The 27,907-nt window shown below is 38.1% G+C and overlaps 1 protein-coding gene across 1 annotated transcript in view; it reads left to right on the top strand.

Annotated features, from left to right (window-relative positions):
* Positions 1-27,907, top strand: part of LOC308504853 (guanine nucleotide-binding protein G(q) subunit alpha) — a 270,460-nt gene that overhangs the window by 169,094 nt on the left and 73,459 nt on the right. The window contains exon 3 of the mRNA XM_081066233.1: positions 24,403-24,557. Coding sequence (XP_080922359.1) covers positions 24,403-24,557 — 155 coding nt within the window. The remainder of the gene's footprint in view (positions 1-24,402; positions 24,558-27,907) is intronic.

The raw sequence follows: 27,907 nt of genomic DNA, 5'->3' as shown, positions 1-27,907 counted from the left end.
CGCATCCCCATCCTGTCTTGATTTTTCTGCCTGAAGGTGTGCTATATAATTTAAAAGAAGAAATGAAACAGATTATTTCAAACAGAACAACATTATCTAAACAGTGGTGTTTTTTCTAAGGAATCTACCTGAGCATATTCACATTTTTTAGATTTGAAAACTAACTGTTAGGAAGGAAGGAGGGAGGGAGGGAGGGAGGGAGGGAGGGAGGGAGGGAGGGAGGGAGGGAGGGAGGGAAGGAAGGAAGGAAGGAAGGAAGGAAGGAAGGAAAGAAGGAAGGAAGAGACCCTATCACTTGCTTATTCCTCATAATTTTTGAGAACTTGCTAAAGTAGTGTGGTCATGGAACACTTGGAAAGAATATTGGGTTTTCTTGGAATTTTGAAGAAAGAGCTTTGACAAATCCCGGGGGACCTCTAATATCGTGGGGATCATGAAATGAGGGTATCTAGAGGAAGATGTAAAAAAGGGTGTTCAGGCCTAATTTACTCCACCTAATGGCTTCCATCCAATCCTATATCTTCAACCATATTTCCTCAAATATAACTGCTTAGATTGGTTATTTTGGCCATGAGTTTATAATATCGAATGTTCAGATCTCCAATTTTTTCCTTTTATTTTTTCTCTTAACATTTTTAAATCATCTTACTAGGAAGCCTATTTTGCAATCACTTTTGGAAACCTTCCCACTATACCAATAACCTAGAATTATTATCTACAGCTTCTTTATCTAAAATACTTAGACAAGTAACTTTTGTTTGTGTCTGCATTATTAGTGTATCATTATGACACAGGCATTCTGGAGCCAGCTCTACTGGGTTAAATCTTTACTCTGCCATTTATAAGCTTGCATGGCCTTGGGGCAAGTTATTTTGCAATTTGTACCTAGCTCCTATGGTTGTTGTAAGGATTAAATGCATACTCTACAAGTATATGAAGAGCTTAGACCTGTGCCTAGTTCGCATGCATAAGTGCTCAAAGATAGCCATTTTTCTGTCTTTACTATATGTAGTTATATGTAATTTTATACTATGTAAAACTTTTTTCTACTTTGGTTCAAAGTGACACTATAAAAGTTATGCTCCTATCCCAGTTCTTTAAATCATTAGATTTAAAGTATTAGATTTCGTCTCCGCACTAGCCACTTCTAGTCTGAAAGAGTGTGTAAACATGTTATTTGGTTTTGTTTTTGATAGAGTTTAACAACTGAAAAAAAACCTACTTCACCCAGTAATGTGGTATTTTGCTAATTAGAAATTGAAAACTCAAATAACCTATACCATGATAGAAGTTGCCTATGTAATTCTCTTTAAACTCTTATCAATTCAAGGACCCAAGAGTAGACCTTCCCTATTCTCCTCTACCTAGTCAGGTTTAAAACAAACAAATAAACAAAAAAAAACAGATTGGAGGAGGGATGTGGGTTTTTGTCCATTCCAGAGACTGGTCCTTTCTGTTTTTTTAACATTTTAATTACCATTGCCATACAATATTACTTTCAGGTGTACAACATAGTGATTAGACATCCATATAACTTATAAGTGATCACTTTGATAAGCCAGAGTGTTCTTACTCCCGGAAGCCACAAGTCACTACCTTTCCAGTACCTGCGGCTGTCTCCAGGTCTTGCCAGCATCTTATGCCAGGAATCACATTGCCTCAGGACATTTTAAACAAATGTGGCCCAGGCTTTGATCTTAAATTAAGGCTGTAATTCTTTCTAAAACCAACTGGAGTTCTAGAATATGGTGCACTGAATTTGGTTAATGTTGCTGTCCATAGTGTACTATTAATAAAAATTTTTTTAGAGTCATTGTGTATTTGAAAAATTATTTGCCAAAAGCCAGCCAACCCATAGAATCTCAGTTTTAGTTGGTCTAAAGATATACAATTATATCTGCTAAAAATCACTAATCTTGGGGGCGGCCAGTTAGTTCAGTTGGTTAGAGCCCGGTGCTCTTAACAACAAGGTTGTCAATTTGATCCCCACTTGGGCCACTGTGAGCTCCGCCCTCCACAACTAGATTGAAACAAGTACTTGACTTGGAGCTGATGGGTCCTGGAAAAACACATTTAAATAAATAAAAGTTAAAAAAAAATCACAAACCTTAAACAAATGAATCAAAAAGCAATACACCACATTTATTTAACCGTTCATAATGGATATCAGAATTAATCTCTCAATAGCCAGTGTTTCCAGAAAATGGTTATAAATTACAGGGGAGCAAAATGAGGAAGTGGGAGATTTTATAACTGAGCTCCTTCCCATCAGTGCTCACCTGCTACGCACTTGAGGGCTAAGACAAAAATCTCCAACTGCTCTCACTGTTTCAGCAGGTACAAATGCATAGTTGTAGTGACACCAAATCATTAAGTGCAACCATTATTACTTGTTTATTTTGTGTTTTAACACTGAGAATTCCGACACTCAATTTCCAAATGATAGTATTTGTTGGTACCCAATACCTAAGTTCTAAATGTGTTATTACATATTTTAAAATATGTAATGTTGTATGTTTAAAAAAACAACAACGCTATTTTCCATGTGGTTTTAATTTTATCAGACTGTAGGAATTTTGGAAACTGTCTTTGCTTAGATGTTGGAAGAAAATGTTTTTTCTACAACAGCCAAGTCTTTCATACTTTAACTATTGGATCAGCTTCTCCTTATGTGGAGGCTATTTCTACAAAAGAAAGAGTGGCAACTGTACAATTTACATAAAACACTTGCAATTTGCCTTATTGAGCAAATTGCCTGCTTAGCAATAGAATGCGGGATTAAAAATAGGTGTGTGTCTGACCAGACTCACTGCCTAAAGAGGACAGAGCTTGCTGGCTTCCTTGCTCTTCAAAGCCACTGTTATATCATAAAAGAGGTATTCACAGAAAAAATTTTCAATTCCCGGTTCTTCTTCAGCATGAGCACCTGAGGAATTGGAAACTAAACTTTACGCCCAGGATATACACTTATGTTTTCAAGAATGGTTTCATGTCTATACATGGCCAAGGGCAGAGTTATGAACCAGATAACCTTAGAAAGCGATAAGAAGTTTTTACCAACATACCCCAGGGAATTGTCATTAACCTAATGTGGCCGGGTCCCAACCCACTGGTTGTTTACTTCTGATCCAAACAGATATGTAAAACATAAATATTCAGAACCAACTAAGGGAGCCGCCTTAGGGAATTGAACCACGCAAGGGAGAGACACACTACTACTATTCCTCAGGGAAAGTCTAGCTAGGGAGATGATACTTAAAGACATAAAATAAATAAAGAACAGCACACAACTGTGTATAATTTGCCGTTCAGTTGTGTAGCACGTGCTATAAATGCTACTTGGAAGCTGTAAATGCTACTTGGAGACAAGGACAAGAAGTATCTGCGGGCTGGTACAGTTGGCACCTTCCCTGCAGACCTGCCCTTATCTGAGAGTGCCTTCGGGTGAAATGGAAAAGGCCTCCGTGTGCGTGGACACTGTCTGCCCGGCCAGCAGCATGTGGCAGGCTTTAGTTCCCACTGCCCCCATGGCTTAGGTCCTGGCGCACTGAGTAACAGGACAACTGTACGAGGTAACCGTGCTCACTGAGACGCCTCCCCTGGGCCTGCACAGATCTCCGTGTGGGGCCGGCCGGACATGTGATGCGCTCCTGGGAGGATCTGTATATTTCCCCAATATGTGCATTTAGGGGATACCTCTTCATCACACCCTGCATTGTCTTCCTTATTCTCCTGGCTTTTTCCTTTTATTATTTGTCTTCGTAATTTCTTCCCCTAACCGTTTGCATCACTGTGTATTCTACAGTGCTTTACACAAAGGAGGTGCTCAGATAATAAAATAAAATATTTCATCCATCATACCTTATAAATGATGGGAGGAATAATGTCAAAGGAAAAATAGTCTGGAAGGACTGGGAAGTAACGCATTCTGCTCACCTTAACGAGAAAGGGGATAGGTGATACCTGTTAGCATAGATTTGAGTATTCCCAAGGTCAGGTTTTGGGGGGTTTCCTGGGGTGCTTTTCTAAATATGCACTTTTATATTAACGTTGTGGATGCTGTGGGTACTCACCTACCCGGATACTATATACTTGGACTCCAGGCATCTCCCCTTCCAGGTCCAACATATCCATTTCTTCCCACTGCCTAGTGTTCTACCTCAGTGCATTATATACACACAGCTCTGCAGAGCTGGACGTCTAGTCGTCCCAACCATATACCTTCCCAATCATATAACACTATGAATAACTGGAACAACAGATTTGCTATTGGACATCTGGGTTTGAGAAAAAAAAATGTCCCGAAGCTCCTGTCCATTATGAATCAACAAGCGGGGAACAAAAGACACTTCAGTAAAATGAGTAGAACAGTTATATGTGATGGATACTGCATGGAGAACATTAGGAGTCATGAAATTTTTGTCTTAACAAAATTCAGATTTTTGTGCTCCATATTAAAAAATAGAAAAGCAGTGGAAGGGGTGGTGGGGGTGGGGGTATGTGCTCTAAATGCTGCCTGGGTGGGGGATGGGTTTAAATCTCTGCAGAGGATGTCTTTGACCTACATGTGCTACATCCTCAGTTACCCCAGAGCAGAGGCACCTCAGGTGAGAGAAGCACGTGATCTGGAGCCGATGGAGATTCTTCTGCTAGTTAATGCATTCTGAGGCGAGCTGGCGAGGGCTGTTGCATACAACTAGTTTAGGCCACAGGAGACCCTGGCACTGCAAGGAAACCCAAGGGGAGTTATATGAATACGTAAAAATGTTCGTGAATACTTACCGCCTGTAGTTAATCCATTTCCTTAATGATTTGCTTTTCAGGATATTTCACAAAAGCAGACACAGTGTTTCTGTGGTCATCAGACATATAGTCTCTACATAGTAGTTTCCATTATATCACATGGGCATTTTTACAGGTACAATAATATGAAGATCAAGATATTTAGTGATTCTAGCAACTAAACCAAATATTAATACATGGAGTGTGAAACAGATAATTCTAACAGATTGAAAGTAGGTGTCTTCTGGGGCTCAGAACACTGCCGTGTAGTTTTCCACTGTACTATATTTAACAGCAGCTTTTTATAATGCAGTGATACTAATTAATAATTTTTCCACTTTCCAGTGGCTGACCATGGTAGGTATTATATTAGCCGAACACATTATCAATTATAAGAATGGTGTTTTTATATTGTATTAGTGGTGGTGGATCCTGTACTGCTGTACTGCAGTGATGGTACAGTTTTCTCACCAAAAAATAATTGGCTTTTGTCAGCAGCATCTATTGAGCACCCAACATATACAATCATAGGATGAGACACTGAGAGAATAAAAATATGAAGCACAATTTCTTCCCAGGATCATGGAACTGGTGAAATGTTTACTTGCCTGCTAAAGCAATTGTGTTTGATCTCTAAACCAATTTTTAGCAAAGTTCCAGAGGTTTCTTCATGGCTCACTCTCTAGGACGGCATTCCTAACTTTTCCTCAACCTCCCTCTCGTGTGCTACTAACCCAACAGGTAACTGGCGTCTACAATATCTGGTGCAAACTTCCTCTTTCCTCACTGCGAATCTCTGATTTTGGAGTGGTTGACTGAATAAACAAACAGAATATGGGGCAAACTTTTTTGATCATGCACCCCATCAATACAAATTATTTTGTTTTTTATTGAAATTACGTTTGATAAAATTTTGAGTCTTTGTAATACAAAACATATTAATGTTTTTTTTTTTTTTAATTTTGCTTAATTCTATGTGATGGTGATTCGGTGGTCTAATTCCAAGTTCAGTTTAATTCAGTTCTTATTTTTAATGTCTCAGAAATGAAATGATATCACACAAGATATCACTGTTGTTAAAAGCTGTCAGTGGAACTGTATCATTGTTGTGCCTGCTAAATCTTAGTGCTTGTTTTTAATCCCATTCACTAGTTAGGCAAAGGTTTTTAATTGAAATTTTGCTAGTAAATTTCCATCTTCACTGATATCCGGCAGCTGTTCTTTCAAACTAATTGAAAGGTGTTACATTATTCATCTTTAACAAATGAGTTAAAAACCCCACTGAAACTATCTTTTTAAAAGATTTTTTTCCAAGTTTTTCAAGTTTATACATACAATAAATGTTTCCCCTAGGGTCACACCTTACATTGATTTTTTTTTTTTAATTTATTGGGGTGACAATTGTTAGTGAAATTACATAGATTTCAGGTGTACAATTCTGTATTACATCATCTATAAATCCCATTGTGTGTTCACCACCCAGAGTCAGCTCTCCTTCCATCACCATATATTTGATCCCCCTTACCCTCATCTCCCACCCCCCACCTCCCTTACCCTCTAGTAACCACTAAACTATTGTCTGTGTCTATGAGTTTTTGTTTCTCATTTGTTTGTCTTGTTCTTTTGTTGTTTTTGGTTTGTATACCACATATCAGTGAAATCATATGGTTCCCTGCTTTTTCTGTCTGACTTATTTCGCTTAGCATTATACTCTCAAGATCCATCCATGTTGTCACAAATGTTCCTATATCATCTTTTCTTACCGCCGAATAGTATTCCATGGTGTATATATATCACAACTTCTTTATCCATTCATCTATCAAAGGACATTTTGGTTGTTTCCATGTCTTGGCCACCGTAAACAAAGTTGTAATGAACATTGGATCACACGTGTCTTTAGGGACAAATGTTTTCAGATTTTTTGGGTAGATACCCAGGAGAGGGATCGCTGGGTCATATGGTAATGCTATTTGTAATTTTTTGAGGAACCTCCACACTGCCTTCCATAACGGGTGCACCTTACATTGATTTTGACAGCAAAATCTCTTCACAATGGAAACATTGCCAAATATCCATTTTCAAAATGCTCTTTCACAGCCCAAATTGCCTAGCAATTTCTCTCTCACTGTTGTTAAAAGTGCTCTTTGGCCTTGAAGAGATAGATTAAATATGTTTATTTTTATTAAAATATCAGCCAAATAGGCTGATCCTTCACCCCCTTGTTGTGACCAAAAAAAAAGGTCAGCATATTTGAAACACTTGTCATTTTGTCGAAGAAAAATGTGCAATTCATATACAGTTCTTGTAAGTGGTTTGCCATCACATAGTTAGGAAACCTCGCAGGGCTTAAAATATTTCTCTGATTATTCTGTGTCTCATTCTAAACTGTATTTAGGAACCTACTCTTTAAGATAATAGAATCTGTACATTACTAAGTGGGGACACATTAACGGAGATATGTAAGATATGTGGCAATACACTGAAAGTGCATGAAGGAGAAAGGACTCCTCAGGAACCTCCTGCCTTTCCCTCAGGACTCTTGGACACCACACACGACCGTCAGACAAGTGAGGGGCCATTGTTTTTCCATACATTAAATACAGTTAAAACTTATCTTGCTCCTTTTCAAATTAAACTCATAGATTCTGATAGTTCTTCCTGTACTCCATGGGTGATTATGTGCCCCCTACTCTGGAGACCCAGGTCTCCACCAGTGTTTCTCAACTCTGGCTGTACATTAGACCACCTACAGACTGTTAAACCTTGGCCACCTCCCAGACCAATTAAATCATAATCTCCAAGGGTGGGAACTAGACATGAGGGTTTTTTTAAGTTCCCAAGGTGATTCTAATATTCATTGAAGTACCAATACCTAGTACCACTAAGTAGTACGTAGTACCAGTTAGTACAAGGGTTACATCAGCCCTCCTGCTGTTCTCTTATCATCCTCTTGGGCCCTCAAAGCTGTTGGCGTGCCACAAGCTGCAGCTTTGTCCAGAGGGGACACAAGTTCCTAGACAGGACCATTATTGCTGTTGCATGGCACAAGGAACTTTATTGTGAACAAAATGTAATACTTTCCTCATTTACAAAACCAAGACACTGGTGGTAGTTAGGTCTGTTCTTGGCCTCTATGCTTGATTTATTGAGCAAAGCAGGGAACATCACATGGTTTGGGTTTCTTGTTGCAAGATAAACTAATGCTGTTGTGAAGAAGCCGGGAGTTGTAAAAGGGCTGCGTCAAAAAAATGTTGAGTTAGAAGTATGGGAGGAGCGCAATCAAAAAGATACATTATCATTAGTGTTGGTGAGAAATTCAGTTTTCACTTTATTGCCTGCTCTATAAGCAGTCCTAAGCCATCAGATAAGAATAATAACTTGAATAAAATTAACACATCTGTGACTCAAAGATATTATTACAAAGATATTACTTATAGGCCGAATTTGTATTCAGCCCTTACCTAACACAGTACGTGTTAAATTTTTTTAAAATTAAAATATTAATAGCCACTGGCACAAGTTCCTTGAGTGATGCCAGCAGCCCTGGTCCTACCCTGGGACGTTCCTGGCCTCTTTGAGGTCCTCCAGGTAAAATGTTGGTGTGAGGCATGGCACGAAAAGTGCAGAGCTTGCTCTGTTCAGCCATGTCCATGCTATACCACTAGTTAAATATTTAATTTTTCCCCAGTTTATGTTTGAATGTTTGAGTGTGTAATCATTAGGGCAAGGCATCTTAGCGAGTCTCTAATCCAATAACCCAGTTACGGAAGTCAACGCTAATCTGTAAAGGCTAGGAGACTAGTCCAAGATCATACAACAGGCCCAGCCAGGCCTCCCACCTTCCTGGACTGCTTTCTGTGTCCAGTGCTGATCGTTATTTTCCTTCTTAACCTCAGTCTTGTTAGATCATATTTCTGGACAAATATATCAGAAAGGAAGACAATTCAGTTCCATTATAGAAATACCAATTGAGTAGCCCTAGCATGGTGCCAGATTTTAAGAAACATTAGACAGTCCATAACCTAAAGTAATTTACAGCATTGTTGGAAATTCTTTATACACAAAGATGGAGCAGTTAAATAGCAGTGCCAGGCAATATAGCCTTGAATGTTTTATGAAGAATATAAGTGCTCCAAGAAGATAAGAATATTAGGAAAGGCTTAAATGGTTGCATGGATCGGTTTCTTAGAAGACTGAGACCCCACTATACATCCTTTTTTCACCAGACCTCTAGGTTATTTTCTAACTAGGTGGTGACTGCTCTTTGTGACTAATGATTTCCTTCATAAATGTGCAACTCCTGGGCTACACTTACTGGATACCCACTCAAGTTGTTTCTGCTTGAAATTTTAAATATATTGCTTAAAGCTTTCCCTTCATAACCAAAAAAATTTTTTTTTAAATCTCTGGATAATTTATCCTTCTTAAGTCTAATATTAGTGAATTGGAAAAAAAGAGAAGATCATTTTCGTAGAATGGTAATTAACCCAGATAAATGAGTCTGAAGTTTCTATCTATATGTGCACCAGTGCTTTTAACCTCATTCCAGCATACCAACCCTCTCTTTACCACCCCTTCTTTTTGTTTTTTCTTACCTCGATCTTCTGCCTTAGGTGTAAAGAGATGAATTTCTTCCTTTAACTCATAATTTCCTAGCAAGAGATCTTTTTACGAAAGAATAATTGTAGCTCTAGAAAGGATGATATTTCCTACCAGCAAGTAAAAGGAATTTTAAAATATATGTAGATGGTACTCATAGAATCTGGAGACAGAAAGAAAGGATCATCTTGTACTATCCACAAGCACAGCAGAGGTTAATGAAAGGTTATCTTCCTTCTGAGAGGAAGTTTCTATATATGTTCCTTGAAGATCAGAATGTTATCAGAGATGGGCTGTAGCTCAGATAGCACAGTAAAGAGGAAGTAGGAGCTAAATTTAGAACTTACATGAATCCTTTTCAAAAATAGAGATATAGCTAAGAACACATAAAAGGCAATATGCATTTTTATCTTCCTGAAAAAGCAATGCAATTTGCTAAGTCCTTTTGAGTTATATAGAGATGGATTTGGTTTAGTTTAATGTCATGACCCAGGCTGCATCACCAATCACGTTAGCTTTTCATGGGCAGCTCATCAGAATTTAAGGGGAAGAGTATGTCTGGATATATAATCCCTGGTAAGACATTTACATGCATCTATTTGGGTGTCTTAGAAATGGTTTTAGTCAGGTTGTGGTCTTTGCACTTTTGAAAATGACATTGAAATGAATGCAGTATGAGATTTGGGCTTTCCTATAGAGAAAATAAAAACTTTTATGTTACTTTACATGCTTCTAGTTGAAAAACCATTGTAACCATAATATAATCACCAGTGATCATTATAATTATGGTACGTAACCTATCATTTAAGAGTTTAAAACAGTATCTCCTTAAGATATAAAACTAATAGTGCTATTTAACATGTTGGGAGGGATCATAGAAATTATTTATATATTTTTGGAATAGGTTTTCAAAAGTTGAAAACTCCAAAAGAGTTGACTCACTGAATATAAGAAGCAAACTAAAGGTTACTTCTGTTTACTGAGCCACTAGTGTGTGCTTGTTACTCTGCTGTGTTATGTATAGGATTACATTTAAGCTTTATAACAATGTTGTGACGAAGGTATCATTACCTCTATTTAGGGCTAAGGAAATTGAGGCTCGGAGAGGCCCAAAGCAAGGAAATAGGAGCATAGCTAAAACTCCGTATTGGCCTGCAAAGCCATAGCCTTTAGCTGCTGTGCATTATACCTTGAAATAATCATGACCCCTAACAACACAGACCATATAGAACCATTGGCACCTCACGTACGCTCTGGGCCCTTTGGTTCCACCAGGGCGGAATGCAACTCAAAACACAAGCATTCCAAGTTCAGTGTAACCACAGCTCTATGGCATAAACTAAGGGGTTGGGGTCGCCAGCATTGGAAGGTCCCAGGGGCACATTATTTTTAATGGCTGCTGACCAGGAAGCTGAGAAAACGTCCACTGGTGGAATTCAGATTCCAGGTAATTTTTACTTCCTCGTATGCAGAATGCACAAGTCTCCTTATCACACAAAAAACAGAAGAATTACACAAACTGCAGGTAGTTTGGTGCGGTTTGGAGTGCAAAATCAGATTACTTCAGGGCCAGGCAGATAGTGTGAAGCCAGCCGAGTTCATTTCCATAAAGAAATAACATCTTTCTTATTATTATTGATAATAGTGAGGGACAGGTGGTAGCCTAGTTGGCTACAGCCTACAGCCTCTTGTCCTCTTGGAATATGGGAAGGGTTGCTGGACCTTTCATTTATCAATAGAAGTAGTAAATCTGTTTGTTTGTTTAATGGGAAAGCTCTCAGTTTTAGATGTTGTTTGTACTAGACCAAGTAGGTCTGTAGAATGACCATCAGCTCACTTCTAGGCTTCTTGATTCCCCTGTCCCAAGTCTGCCCCGACATAGGTTGATCCTACCATGTTTCCCTGAAAATAAAACCTAGCCAGAAAATCAGCTCTAATGCGTCTTTTGGAACAAAAATTAATATAAGGTCCAGTATTATATTTATATTTATTATATATTATATTAATTATACTATATTATATTATACCCAGTCTTATAGTAAAATATAATAGAGACCAGGTCTTACATTAATTTTTGCTCCAAAACACACATTAGAGCTGATTGTCTGGCTAGGTCTTATTTTTGGAGAAACACGGTAAGTCCTGGTTTGCCCAAGACACTTGTGGTTTACACCTGTTGTCTTAATATCCCACCAGCTTAGTATTTGCTCCACTTTTCCATTTTTTAATGAAGCATTCTTATTAATAGGTGCACCAAAAAAAACCCCACAAAAAACAAACAACCAAAAAAAAACAGTATGGATTTGACAGACTTTCATGTTGTATTTCCAGATTCTGCTCAGGCAGTTGTACATGTTTCTCACTTTAATATTTGATCAAATCTGAAAAGATGTCCGAACTCTTTTCCAAAACCTTCCCAAATACAATGAAACCGTATCTCCCTTACAGACAGTATACGGGCACTCACTGCTAATATGGAGTAAGTTTGGACAAGAGTGACGAAGGACAGTCAACTCCTTTCATCCTCTAGAGTGGCAGAGAAAGATGTGCTGCTGCTTTACCACATGGTTGTGGTGGTGAGCCAGTCATGCTGTGCTCTGGTCTGTAGGCTGTGAGGCCCACTAAGACATCAGTCCATCATTGAGCAGGGCCAGTGGGAAATTTCTCGTGTATTAGGTGTATGTAGAAAATCAACGCTGAGCTGTCTTGCCATGGCAGTCTGAGAGCTTTTGCTTCAATGGTTTTGTCATTTATTGTTTGGCATAAATCCATTGCTATTTATTTTATTATTTGATCATCCTTTTATTTTGCAATAAATCCTTTTGTCTATAACAAGTCTTTAAAAAAAAATTATTGGGGAAGGGGAACAGGACTTTATTGGGGAACAGTGTGTACTTCCAGAACATTTTTCCAAGTCAATTTGTTGTCCTTTCAGTCTTAGTTGTGGAGGGCCAGCTTAGCTGTAGGTCCAGTTGCCGTTGCTAGTTGGAGGGGGCACAGCCCACCGTCCCTTGGAGGGAGTCGAACTGGCAACCTTGTGGTTGAGAGGACGCGGTCCAACCAACTGAGCCATCCCTGAGGCAGCTTAGCTCAAGGTACCATGTTCAATCTTAGTTGCAGGGGGCGGAGCCCACCATGGCAACCTTGTGATGGAGAGCCCACTGGCCCATGTGGGAATTGAACCGGCAGCCTTCGGAGTTAGGAGCACAGAGCTCTAACTGCCTGTGCCACCGGGCCGGCCCCTATAACAAGCCTTTTAAAACCCTGATAATGCATGTTTAACAAAAAATTAAATGTTGAATATTTGTTTCTCAAGAAAGTCAATGATAATGTGTCAACTTACACAAAATGGTTTGTTGATATTTAGTATCCACCATTGTAGCCATAGTGATATCATGAATTCATCACAATTCGAAGGGCACAAATCTGCTGCAAAACTATCAGCGTCTACTTCAAAGGTTAGCTGTTATTTTCAGAAGATTCTGCCCAAAGATGACATTTTAGCATGGGCAGCTGTAAAAAATACATTTTTATATCACTCTCTGAAGCATGACTTTTCATTTAGATCAACTGACTTTCTTTAAAAGTTAAATGAAGTCATTTTAATTCCAAGTTTTCTTATACATGTACAAAATGAAGCAATAGTTATTAATCTGTTAACTCCCTTAGCAGAAGAAAATCTTTATACACAATTGAGGGCTTGATTCTCCCCCCACCTCTTTAATTCATGGAATCAAAGTGAAGCTTTTGAAAGTTTATTATGGTAAACTATCATTATTTTGAATACTATGATAAATGTGTTTCCTTCTTTAAGAATGTTGAAAATAAAAGTATTTTATGATAATGATATGAATAGTGTTCTTAATGGTGCATGGTGTCACGGTAAATAAAACATTTATTAAATTAAGGCTATGGAGCAGTAATGTACTTGGAATTAGTTGTGACTCACATATAAGTCAGAATTGTGTCCAAACAAGCTGTGATAATCTCCCAATCAAGAATTTTGTCACCTAAAAGTATTTGTGAAAGAATAATATTATGAACTGATACATAAATATAGTTCCTATGAAAATACTTGAATTGAAATATTTACATATTTGCATTTGAATAAATAACAGAGTAAAGAATGACTTCCATTTAGCAGAATTTGTTCTGGGCTTCACAGGTATTTCAGCCCCTAAAAGAGAGGATATTTCTGAATTAAAAAATTAAGGTCTAGAGAGAAGGACCCAATTTAAAATGTTAACAATTACAAGTTTATTAACTAAAACAATTAACACAATTTTGAAGAATATTGCAGGCATTTTTATGAAATATTAAATATATAATATGTCCATATTGAAAAAAAATACAATGTTCTGAAAAAAATATAGTCTTCATGATATTAGGAACAGTTATGGCTAAGAACATGACTAAACTACATGAATACACCAAGAAAAATTATTCTCTTTTTCTTTTTTCACTTTAGTCTATACAGATATATGAAAGTTTTACTTTCTAGGAAGAATTTTATATTTGAAAACGTTTAAATAATATCAATGTAATAATACTGATTTGTTGGTCAATAAGTATTTCAAAGATATATAACATTACTATTTTTAGTAACTAACCACTTTCATACTCAAAAGTGTTACGTGTAGACAACGAACTAACTACTGCCTTGTTTCCCTGAAAATCAGACTGGGTCTTACATTAATTTTTGCTCCAAAAGACGCATTAGGGCTTAGGCTTATGTTCAGGGGATGTCATCCTGAAAAATAATGCTAGGGCTTATTTTCCAGTTAGGTCTTATTTTCGGGGAAACACGGTATATCATCATACTCTCACTACAAAGTTACAGGTTTATTAACATTGGTCCAAGTAACTTTTTACAATTGATTCTTATCTGTAAACTGCCTGAAATTTGAGCCCTTTCTCAAAATGACAAATTATATAGTTTATTTACAAAAAAAAGAAAAAAATTTATTTTTAATTTACCGGGGGAAAAAATGCCCAGTGAGATGTGAGTTCTCTTATTTCCTTCCTTTGTTGCTACTTGGATTCTGAATGTTTCATTATTCTTCTTCATAGGATAGATAAGTCGATACCATTTCTGTCCTTTCTTTTTACATTCCCACTATTGGAACAATTTCTTACTCTCTGAGTTAAAGGGATAGTTAAATGAGTGTTCTTAGAAGTTTCTTTTCCTCCTCAAGATTCTGGGACCCTGAGCCCTTCACTTTCAGTTCTCCTGAACAGTGTCTGATGCTGCAGCTGTCAGGTTTTACATGGGATGTCTCACAAAGATTACGTTCCCTGTGCAGGATTCTGGGATTCCCAGAAGAATCTGGGCCGCCCATCATTAAGAAGCTTGTTCTTTTTATTTTTTTTGATCTTTGTTTGAAAGTCTACCAAGCTGAACAGGATAATTGTCTTTATGTGTTTTTTTTCTATTGTCAAACAAAATAAAATCCCCAACCAGAAGCATGCTTCTCTGGTTAATAAGGTTGTAGGAGCACAGACATTGCAAAGGGCTAAATGATTAGCTTTTTCTGAGACATAATATCAGGAAATGAACCATATGCAAAAATGTGATCTCAAAAAGGAAGATGATGTGAATCCATAAATCAGGCATTTACCTATAATGCCAGAGTTGAGGGAGAAGCAGTTAATTAATTGTTTCGTTTGTATAAAATCAATCCCTAGTTGGTTCTTGGGAGGCTCAGTTTCTAGTCAGTGCTTTTCAAAATGTGATCCATGAGAGGGTCAGTCTAATTGACTGACCTGAGGGAGAAAAAGCAGCCGTGATCAAACAAGTTTGAAAATACAGTAATATCTCCGTACCCTGTACTCATGGATTCGTAGCACAATTACCTTATTAAAGGTTGTGAATTCTGCAGTATAGACATCTATGTAACTTTTTATAGTCATTCTACACGTTTACCTCGTTTTGGCTTTCGAACTAATTTTTCAACTAAGCAGCCATTTAAAACCCCAAGTAAACTAATGTTTTTTAAATATGCTTTGAAGGCAACTATACAGGTATACCTAATTATTTTGAATACTAATAAATACGCATATCTTGAAAGTCTCCAATTCTAATTTCTTCTTTATCGCTGTGACTTTGTATGAATTGTTTGAAATAAACTTTTTTTGTAGTATTCATTATATATACATACATTCATTATATATACATTCATACCATGTTTCCCACAAAATAAGACCTAACAGGACCATCAGCTTTAATGTATCTTTTAGAGCAAAATTTAATATAAGGAGTCATCAAAATGGCGGCGTGAGGTGAGCCTCTGTAAAGCTCCCCTGGAATTTACAACTAATCGAACAACAATAACTCCACAAAGGACTCCCTGCACAGCAGACAGGCAAGACGAAGCGGCCCACTACTGAATTCACCTAAAGGTGGGCGGTGAGCAGGGAAGGGGGGGAGGGAAGGGAGAAGTGCAGAGACAGAGCCGCACAGGGTGCAGGACGCACACCTAGCTCAGTGCTCCGAGCTCGCTGCAGTTCCGAGCTCCAGAACTACCGCAGCTGCGGGAGAGGGAAGAATTCCGACTACTAGGGCCCCGCTTATGGCCCACAAGGCTGAGGGGACAGTATATAATATGGCTGAACCCAATGCTCACAGTAGAGACCTCGGAAGAAAGACTGAGGGAAAATGAATATAAGACCCAGTCTTATTTTCGGGAAACACGGTAGCTCTTGTCCAAGTTTTCTCTAGGAAATTTTATGCTAAAGAGTGCTTCCAAATTTGAGGACTCAGAGATCCAATGTCCAGTATGACCTCCAGAATGCTATTTCACATTTGAGCAAATTAATGTTTGGGTGATTTGCCCAACGTCACGGAAGCTAGTAGGTATGTACACCATGGTTTGTTTTCTGTGCTATTTTCCTTGTCTTTTGCTTTTTAAATAACTAGTAACTTTGTTAGGCTCTGTCTTTAAGTGTTGTACATGCATTCTGTCCTTTAACCCTCTAAGATAAGTGCTATTATTTATTACCCATTTCACAGATTAGGAAACAGAGGTTTAGAGATGTTAAATGGCTTGCCCAAGGTCATGCTCAATTTGTACAGAGTGGAGGTGGTATTTCAACATAGCAACCTGATCTCAGCATTCATCCTTTTACTTTGTACTTCATTTGAGCAGGAGAAAAACAAAACACAGCCTGGGATTTTTTTTCTCTCTCACCGTTTATTTAGGAGTCTACAGTTTTTTGTTTTCTTTTCTCTAGAGTCAAATGCCAAAATGGAAATAAGCACCAAGGAAAAAAGGAGTGAGACGCTGTGAGTCTCAGTTCAGAATTAAAACGGACTCCAACTGTGGTTTGGACTTTTTCTAATTTAGAGGTCCTCTGTGTGTGTTGGGCATCCCTTCAAACCTAGCAGGCCTAATGAGCTGAATATTTGTGTCTAAGAGCTTCAACAAATGTGGAAGTTGCCATTTGGTTTTCTACTTCTGGAGTGTAGGAACTGGAATAGCTCTGACATTCCAGCCTAAAGCCGCCTGATGTGTTAATGAGTTTTTGAAAATCTTTCCAAAGTGACTATAAGATCCTTTTTGTTTCATCTGAAAGCTTGGCCTTCTGTGGGCAGAGTAAAACCCCCTATGGTGGGAACTCAGTTCTTCCTTCCCTTTACTCAAGCAACCATGGAAATATCAACACATCTAAGATTTACCTGAATTTTATGACACCAAATCACGAAAATAAGACATTACCACACTGGCATATCCTGTGGTTTCCATGTGGTCTTTCCCTAGAATTCTGCCAGAGTTCCTGAGTAAGCTACTTACTTCTCGCAATGTTCCCTCCAAGGCTTGCCATCAGCTACTGAGAATTCTAAAAGCTAGATTTCATCATTAAATAATTCCATCCAGTGTGCTTAATTGTAACAAAATGAAATAGAATTATATTTTATATTTTGCTTACATGATTAATTAACCCATATCTGTTTTGATTTTCTGTGCACAGTGTTCAAAATAAAAAGGATAGTCAATTATAATTCACTTGTTATTTATAATATTACTAGAAATGAATTGTTTCCTTTTTATCATAGTCTTTTTCATTAGTAATTGTTTAATTTCACATAATTATTTGTGATTTTTACTACTGTTCACATTTGACATTTCGGCAAATAGAAAAGGATCTAATTTTTCTCAACTCTAACATAATAAAAAATGATATTCTTTCCACATACAGAATATTATTTACAGAAATAGTGAGAGGAATAAACTTCCATTGGGGACACGCATATACGTAATTTTAAAATTCTATGTTTATTTGATAAAATGCTGTCATACTTTTAAATAACTTAGCTTTCAGTTGAAAGCTCTTACATAAATGCAAATTACAGTTGATTATATTTGCATGTCATTTTCTAAAAGAGCAAGGATGGAATTAAACAACAAGGTTTGGGGGGTGGGCAGTAAAAGTGACTTAGAAATTCTGACCTGGGTGAAGGCAAAGTGGTGATCTGTGTGTTTTGAGGGTGATATACTTTCATGCATGCTGGAGGTTATCTTCTGAGTTAATGGTTCATAGATGATATGGTTTAGATTATAGCTTTCACCATGGAGGTTAATTTGAATTGAATAGGCAGCATGAAACTTCCTCACTAAACTGTTTTTTTTCACAGTTAAAGGAAAGTGCCATGTTTATTTTTTGCAGTGAACCTTTGTATATCTATTCCTCCGCTTTGGTTGGAAGCGTCACACATCTTCATCTCTACCTGCCAGAGAAACCCTTGTCTTCTCTCTGACACCTTGTTTGACCTCCTTTGTCCATTATGAGTTCCACTTGCTCAATCCACACGTAGCGTTGCTCATGTACAGGCTTAACGGTGCTCTTCCCTGTATTGTCAGCTCTGTTGGAAATAGTGAAGTCTTGCTTCAGTAAATGATATTATTTGCTCCTAGAGGTAGTATCAGCACCTTTGTCCTCTATGCATTGTAAATGTGTTTATCATGTATTTACAGTCATACTGTTAGTGGCTAGATGAGACCTTTGGTAGATAATTTGGTCCAATTGCATCATCTTAATGGACAAGAAAAATGAAGTTATAAAGAGGTAAAGTAGTGTCTCCTAAGGTTTCTGGCTATTTTTAGGGGTAAAGCCAGGACTAGAAGTTAGGTATCATGATTTTCAGTTTAATGCAATTTCCACTCTTCCTTCCTTGCATTCTTTACTCAACAGATATTTATTGAGCATCTACCAGATGGCAGGCACTCTGCTAGGCCCTGATGCTGCAATGTTGAGCCAGTCTTTGAACCTATATTGTGATCAGGGAGGAAGATATTAACAAATATGTATCACACAAATACATAAAACAGCTTCTGTGATAAAAGTTGTCAAGGATTAAGGAGTGCTATGAGACTAGGTAAGGATGGAAGATTTCCTCAAGGCACTGACTTTGATTTGTAGGACTTGGCATTGTATTTATATGTATTTATATGTTAAAATGCACTTAAATTAGACAGATATTTGTTACATACTCACTCTGTGTTGGGTCCCAAAAGAAATGAGTCAGTAAGCTACAGCGCCTTCCCTCAATGTACAGTCTATAAGAGGGATAAGTCAAGACGTGATGGTTAACATAAAGGAAAATGTAAAAGTTTCATGGATCAAAGGACCCAAAGATAGCAGTTTGAGGAAGAGGAGGAACATCAAGAATAACTTCCTCCTGTAAGACATAGCACATGATACAGCCCCAGAACAAAAAAGCAAAAGAAGGTACAGAAGGAAGAAGGAAGACATTCCAGATGTAAGAAAAAGCAAGCAGAGATCGACCAAGTTAGGAAATTACAGCCTTTTGGCAATAGAAAGTAGTCTCATTTTCACAGGAGCAGGCTCTCAGTGGAAAGTTACAATACACTGTTGAGAATGTTGTTTTTATTTAAATACCCGTACAGTCCGTTGAACATGAGGATGGAAATGCAAAAATCCCCTCTTGTTCCTAATCCTGGAGCATCCTGTGCTTTGGTTGTTTGCAATCTGTGTGTTCCTCCCATCCCCACCCTCATGAGAACTATGTCTAATTCCCTAATCGCTATATTACCTAGCATCTCAGTGGGGTCCAGTAAACATTTCATCGTGGTGAAAGTGTCAGGTATGTCGAAATTGTTTGCTTTGTCGTAAGCTAACTTCTCCAGAAACAAACAGAACTCCTTCCAACTGACATGGCTGGACTCATGTAGTATCAAATTCATTTTCTAAATACTATCTGTGCTAACCTATGTCACCATGTTGCTTTGACCCACTTCAGAGAAAGGTCTCAACCATTTATCTGTATGGATAGTATAATAGTTTGTCTAAATATTGTAGAAAAGTGATGAAAATTACTTACTCATTAGCATGTATTAACCAGCGGCAGCTACCATGTTCTAGGTTCTGCACAGTACGTAGTGTTATTGGTCAAGCCTATTGGAGAAGTCAAAAGAGAAGCATCTTTCAGAACAAATGCTGCAAATGAATGGCCCCCAGTCAGACTCAGGCACACATATGCTTTAGTTATCTTTGATAGGGTTGCCAAAATTTACAATTAGGGAACATTTCACAGGGAAAAAAAAAAATCTAGATTTTTGGTTTCCCTTGAAAAATTGGAAGATCTGGCAGCAAGGGGCCTGCATGCATGCCCAGTAGCAACAATTGGCTGGAGCTACCTAGCAGCTTCGCTCTTTAATCAGTGAGTGTATCTCTCGGTGTGTCTCAGTCCCATCACTCGTCACTGCTTACACCAAGCCTGTTTGCTCGTTTCCATGGCTCCCTAGCCCTTATGAACATCTGTTAATGACTCCTGCTTTGGGGTGACTGTTGCCTCTGTGGGCGTCTTTTCTTGAGTTTCCCACAGCAGTTCTGTGGCCAGCCAGGCAATTAATTATGATCACAAGTTACATCTGTATGGTGCTTTATAGTTTGCAGTGGTACTGAAATTTTTGCATGTATCAGGATCATCTCAAGAGCCTCGTAAAACAGAGGTTGCCGAGTCTCATTCCTAGGGTTTCAGATTCAAAAGGTTTGAGGTATGATCAGAGGATTTGCATTTCTTTCAAATTTCAGGTGATACTGCTGATGAGTAGACCACCTTTTGAGAATCACTGATCTTACTGTGTTGTAACACAATACAAAGTCTCATGAGGCTGGTGGGGCAGTATGTTCCCCACCAGGAATAACATTTGGGAAGATTAAGCAGTTTACCCAGGTCATAAGAAGAAGCAAAGTCAGATTCAAAACCTTTTCTTTAGAGTGTATCCAGAAGGAAACCATCTGCATATCCCCACTTCTGCCCCCAGCTGCCCTTCAAGACCCACAGAATCCCCCAGAAAACTCTATAATACAGATGTAGCCATGGGTACTCTAATTTAGGATTATACCAAGGGTGATCATTGTTATATTTCCAGACACAAAGGGTCAGAACTTGATCATATTCAATGGGCAAGGGCAGAAAGGCAGGGGTGGAAACTTGACATTTGACATACCTGCTGGGCAGGATGGAGAAGGCCCACACATCCAGTGTTTTGTGCTTGGAGGACATCCAGTTCAACAGGCCGAAGGCAGAGCAGATGAGTCCAGTACAGTCTTCGGTATCAACACAGAACAGGTGTTACAGATTCAAGCGGAGCACAGCTTTGGGGATTCATTGGGGAGTGAGGGATACCGTTTCCGAAGGATGACTCTCATGGAGAACTATAATTGAGGTAGGCTCACCGGGATTGGGATTCAGGAACAGGACTCCAGGCTAATAGGATCACTGGTGGAATAATAAAGCAGATTGCCTGGATCGGGATTAGGTACAAAAAGCAACTACAGGAATCTGATTTCCAAGCTGGTAGTCCAGGATACAGCTGGGGCTTCTCGATCAGACTGTCAAGGTCAGAGCAGAACTAGTAAGAAAGGTGGTTTCTTCAGTCTTAGTACATTGGGCTTCTTGAAACCTTATTAAAGTCAAGGTTAGTCTAATGGACCCTTCCCGCTTATGGGAAGAGAAGGAAGATAAAGGTTGGAAACCAGACAGGGCCTAAGGGATTAAATTTACTAAAATTCTGTCTGTATAAAACTATGAAATAATTAGGTCAGCATGACAGCCATTAACTAACCTAGTTCAAAAGTTTGTATTTCTGTACAAAATCAAGACTGTTTGAATAAATTATCAGCCATCTGCCTTCAATTCCAAGGTAATTGGTTATTACATTTGTTTATTTGCATATTTATGTGTCTACATTTGCATATGTATTATATCCACAAAACGTATTTTAATAGGGGTTATTAAGCACTGGTATATTACCGTTAAATTGGGGATTGACCATACAACATTTTAATTTCTTTTTTTTAAATTAAAGTCTATTGGGGTGACAATTGTTAGTAAAGTTACATAGATTTCAGGTGTACAATTCTGTATTATATCATCTATAAATCTCATTGTGTGTTCACCACCCAGACTCAGTTCTCCTTCCATCACCATATATTTGATCCACTTTATCCTCTTCTACCAGTCTTAGTACATTAGTTTAGTAACCACTAAACTATTGTCTGTGTCTATGAGTTTTTGTTCCTCATTTGCTTGTCTTTTTCTTTTGTTGTTTTGGTTTATATACCACATATCAGTGAAATCATATGGTTTTCTGCTTTTTCTGTCTGACTTATTTCGCTTAGCATTATATTCTCAAGATCCACCAAAGTTGTCACAAATGGCCCTATTTCGTCTTTTCTTACCGCCGAATAGTATTCCATTGTGTATATACACCACAACTTTTTTTATCCATTCATCTATCGAAGGACATTTTGGTTGTTTCCATCTCTTGGCCACCGTAAATAAAGCTGCATTGAACATTGGAGCACACGTGTCTTTATGGATAAATGTTTTCAGATTTTTTGGGTAGATACCTAGGAATGGGATTGCTGAGTCATACGGTAATTCTATTCGTAATTTTTTGAGGAACCTCCACACTGCCTTCCATAGTGGCTGCACCAGTCTGCATTCTCACCAACAGTGTCTGAGGGTTCCTTTTTCTCCACAGCCTCTCCAACACTTGTTACTATTTGTCTTGTTGATGAAAGCCATTCTGACTGGGGTGAGGTGATATCTCATTGTGGTTTTTATTTGCATTTCTCTGATGATTAGTGATGTTGAGCATTTTTTCATATGTCTATTTGCCATTTTGGAGAAATATCTCTTCAGGTCGTCTGCCCATTTTTCAATTGGGTTGTTTGTTTTTTTGTTGTTGAGTTTCATGAGTTCCTTGTATATTTTGGATATTAGCCCCTTATTGCAGGCACTGTTTGCAAAAATCTTCTCCCATTCAGTCGGTTGCCTCTTTATTTTGTCGATGGTGTCTTTTGCTGTGCAGAAGCTTTTAAGTTTCACATAGTCCCATTCATGTATTTTACATTTTACTTTCCTTGCCTTTGGAGTCAAATTCATAAAATGCTCTATGATCCCAAGGGCCATAAGTTTAGTGCCTATGTTTTCTTCTATGCAGTTTCTTGTGACAGATCTTATGCTTAAGTCTTTGATCCATTTTGAATTAATTTTGGTACATGGTGACAGATAGCAGTCCAGTTTCATTCTTTTGCCTGTCTGTGGCTATCCAATTCTGCCAGCACCATTTATTGAAGAGGCTGTCTTTCCTCCATTGTATGTTTTTAGCTTCTTTGTCAAAAATTATCTGTCCATATTTATGTGGTTTTATTTCTGGGTTCTCAATTCTATTCCATTGGTCTATGTGTCTGTTTTTCTGCCAGTACCATGCTGTTTTAATTATTGTAGCCCTGTAGTACAAGCTAAAGTCAGGGAGTGTGATACCTCCAGTATTGTTCTTTTTTCTTAAGATTGCTTTGGCTACTCGGGGTCTTTTGTGGTTCCAAACAAATCTGATGATTTGTTGTTCTATTTCTTTAAAAAATGCCATTGGGATTTTGATGGGGATTGCATTAAATCTACCCAAATTGTGTGCTCGCTTCGGCAGCACATATACTAAAATCTACCCAAATTGCTTTGGGTAATGGTGCCATTTTAACTATGTTGATTCTCCCAATCCCTGAGCAAGAATGTCTTTCCATTTCTTTGTGTCTTCTTCAATTTCTTTTAAAAATGTCTTGTAGTTTTCAGCATATAGGTCTTTCACATTCTTGATTAAGTTTATTCCTAGATATTTTAGTCTTTTTGCTGCAATTGCAAAAGGAATTGTTTTTGGTATTTCTTTTTCTGAGATTTCATTGTTAGTATATAGGAATGCAATGGACTTTTGTACGTTGATTTTGTCGCCGGCCACATTACTGTATTCGTTGATTGTTTCTAATAACTTTTGACATCATTTTAATTTCAATCTTACTGAATTTTTTTAAATCTCCTGTCCTGCTAAATGTTGTATAATGAAATAACAAAGTCCTTTTTCCTTGTTAAAAAATCGAATAGGGTCCTCAATCTGATAATGTAGATAAGGAAGATATAAAATAAATATTTTAGAACTGGGGTATTTGGGAATGTACTGGGAATGGTTTCTGTTCAAATTAAGTCATTACTATTACCTGTTGTTCTAGTGGTTTTACACCTTATCCGAAAAGTGAACTATAGAAACTAGCTCTGATTAGTTGAGGAGTCTAATTGAGTTTCTGCTAAGAAATAATACCCATGGGCTGTGTGTATTTTGTGTTTGATTATAATAAACTATAAACAGAGGGGATAATTATTCCTGTCTTTTTTCCTTTAATAATATTAATTGCTTTGGGATTATGATAATCACTTAAAAACAATTGCATGTGTAGCATGATGTCCTCATTGTTCTGATGGGAGCTGAACTCTGCTTTCCTCTAGTCATAAAGATGAGAAGTAGCCTTAAGATTTACTCTACAGAGAAAGGTTTGAGACTGTTCTCTCTAATTAAAAACAATAAGGCATTACTTTATTATAAACCAGTCTGAAAACCAGTACATGCAGGAAGACCTCAATTGTGTGCAACGTAATGTGTGAACCAAAAGCAATTTTCAGTGATGGAAAGATTAAAACTGCTTTTTTTTTTTAAATAACAGGCTCATGCACAATTAGTTCGAGAAGTTGATGTGGAGAAGGTGTCTGCTTTTGAGAATCCATACGTAGATGCAATAAAGAGTTTATGGAATGATCCAGGAATCCAGGAATGCTATGATAGACGACGAGAATATCAGCTATCTGACTCTACCAAATAGTAAGTATTCATCCAGGACGTCCTTTGGGGGTCTTTCTCTTTCATGTGCAGGTTCTCTGCAATGATAACTCTGTGTTCTATGCTTTGTCTGTAGTACCTAATTTGAACTTGAAAGTTAGGAAGAATAGATATTAAACTTGTGCCAACCTCATAAGGGACTGTCATCAAAAGTTAGGGAGAGTGGGTGTTTTTTTTTGTTTTTGTTTTGTTTTTGTTTGTTTCTTTACTGTTTCCTGTTGGAAAAATGAATTGAAGACTAGGTTCTGATTTCACCAACCTGTCTCTTTCCTCAAGTTGCAAACCAGTGATTCTCAAACACATACTCCATTGTGATTTGAAATCTTGTAATCATAATTTTTAATACAAATTTATGATCTTATTCATGTGCTAGGAAACACCTACACACAGTAAAAACTGCAAACAACTATGTTTGATTATGACTTCTAAAATATCAGACTTCCTAGTTTCCAGTTTCCAGACACAACCTTGACTGCTTTTTGGGAGCCACTATTATATTGATGGATAGGTTTACCTTTGCATGAAAATTGCACGCAAGTCTAACTTTGCATGCATGCCAGAATTATTTTGTGAGCTGTCAATCAAAATCAAGTATCCTAAGAGAGATTTGCATCCTAGAGAGACTTGTGAGTTCTCTAGATTAAATCTCGCCTAACAGAAAGAAAATAAAGATTTGGCAATCACTGGATTACTGTAATCAATGTAGTCAGCAATCTAGATAATCAGGCGCCTGAAAAATGGATTTTTTTGTAGTACTTAGCCAAATTTCTGTCTACATTAATTATGTTAACCAACATTCACCTCTTGTGTTGGTTCTGGGCAAACAGAAGAATGGGTGGAAAATATGCTGCTGCCTCAGGCCAGTTCATATGTTGAAATGACCCTCTGGATGAGAGCAGGACCATTGGGAAAATAAGGAGCCCCATAGGCTGATTGGCGTCACTCAGTAGTACATAGAAGATCCAAGAGCTATTCGGCTTGGGTTTTCTATAAAGTTTATCATGTTTTTACGCTAGTTCCAGGCATTTGTATATGATAAGTTGTGATTCAGGTCAGCCACAAACATGTTGCCTGGTCAAAACGGTTCTTACATTCTTAAAGTAAATTTGAATTACATAATTCTGGATTGTAACATAGAATGCTCCTGAGCTCTGTGTCAATCACATTTTATCTAATATTAACCCCCTCGTGTGCCTCTGAAATGTGTGCTTTACTCATTCCGTGTTTTCTTTTTCCTTCTTCCTCCACACCTTCGCATCACTCTATTCCCAGTCTTTCTCTTCTGCTCTCTAACTGCCTGCATTTACCCCTCTTCCTGTCTCCTCTCCTCTCTCCCTGTTTTCCTGTCTCCTGAGCTCCTACTATATAAGTTTCGGTGAGTACAGAGATGAAAAAGATGCATTCAGCTCTGTCTGTTCCAAATTCTGCCCCCTCAACCTTTGACCAGCTGTCTTTCTTTTACTTCCTGCCCCCTCTGTCCTTCTGTTTCCTTTGTCATTTCACATTTCATCTATCTTCCCATATTGTTGTGTTTTATTCCTCGTTCCCTGTTCCTGCTTATTATGTCTTCTCCTGTTTGCTTGTTTACTCCGCTCCCCTCATCACTGATTCTCCTTTAAGTCCTCTCCACTTCTTACTCTGCTACTCCTGGCCGCTCCTGGCCCTTACTAATGAATACATCCTCCATTATAAAAGTATATTTAGTAGTCAGTCCTCTACCTCTCATCATTTCTAACCTGTATCTTTTTACTTTTATAAATTTCATAAATCCTGTCTCTTCCCCATCTTCACCTGCTCTGTTCTTTACCTGTCATATATCCGTTCTCCCTACAGAGAAGTCTTACTCTTTAGGTCATAGAGCACCGATGTTTAGGAATTATGTGACTACCAGGGTTAGGGCTCCCCCTTAGCAAACTGTTTTGCCTCCTGTTCCTGGGATAGCTCCTCTGAGAGATTTCTGTTTGCACCAAGGATACCTGTATTAGCTATTGTGGTTGTGTTCTTGATACGAGGCTCCATCACATGTCGCCACCAAGGTGACATTCCCTTGGTTTAGATTTGTAGATTTCTGGACAGGAACCCATTAGTTACTGTGGGAATTGGATGGTGCCACATCTACTTGCTTTAGAGCCAAGAGCTATCTATCCAACACTGTTTCTCCAGGCTCCTGTTAGCACTGTGGTACTGGGAAAGCTGCCATCTTAGATTTCTGTCATACAGTCCACGTCTACCATAAAAACCCACCTGCTCTATGGGCACGTCCCTCATGCTTGAGCTAATGATGTTGGGGCACCTGGGACAGGCTGATCTAAACCCCTTTAAGTGATAATTCCTTAAACATTTCTTTCCCCTAAAGCAGACAGAGAGAAATTGATTTCCTAAACTATACATAAGGGGGTATATGTGTATACACATACACCTAATTCTTTTCTAACTACATCTTTATGCAGAAGTAATAAAGAAAATTGTATCATGACCTGGTACCCACATTTCAGTATGCATCTCTTAGGGACAAAAATGACATTTTCCTACATAGTAAATAATACCACATTACAGCTAAAATTAATTACCAGTTACTTTTATCATTCTATACCTAGTTTATATTCAAACTTTCTACATTTTTCCAAAATGTGCTTTAGTATTGGTCAATTTTAGGATTACACATTGCATTTGGTTTTCACGTCCCTTAAGTCTCTTTTAATCTAGTCGAGTCCTGTTTTGCATTTCATTGGCATGTAGAAGGCATTGGCCTGGATTGGTCTGAGAGCCACCTCATAGCACGATTTAACTTTCTCTTCTGTCTCTTGGATTCTCTATAAACTGGAAGTTACATTTCAAGACTTGGTTAGATTTAAGTTAAACATCGTGAGTAGAATGCAGTTTATGTGATATTGTACACTGATTTACCCATCATTGATGAAGTTAGGGTTCACCACAGTATTCAGGCACTGACTCCCTGCATTATAAAGTCATATTTTTTCCTTCTGCCACCAAAAGCAATCTGTGTGGTGTCACAGAGGGGTCTTCAGTTCCCCATCAACTCTTGATCTAATAGTTTTTTGGTTTTTTTTAAAGATTTTATTGAGGAAGGGGAACAGGACTTTATTGGGGAACAGTGTGTACTTCCAGGACTTTTTTCCAAGTCAAGTTGTTGTCCTTTCAATCTTAGTTGTGGAGGGTGATGTTCAGCTTTAAGTTGTCCTTTGTCTTAGTTGTGGTGATCGCAGCTCAGCTCCAGGTCCAGTTGCCATTGCTAGTTGCAGGGGGCGCAGCCCACCATCCCTTGCGGGAGTCGAGGAATTGAACTGGCAACCTAGTGGTTGAGAGGATGC

Source organism: Rhinolophus hipposideros, assembly GCF_964194185.1.
Source record: "Rhinolophus hipposideros genome assembly, chromosome: 11".
Lineage (NCBI taxonomy): Eukaryota > Metazoa > Chordata > Mammalia > Chiroptera > Rhinolophidae > Rhinolophus > Rhinolophus hipposideros.
Note: the sequence above shows the minus strand (reverse complement) of the source record. Positions and strands in the feature narration are given on the sequence as shown.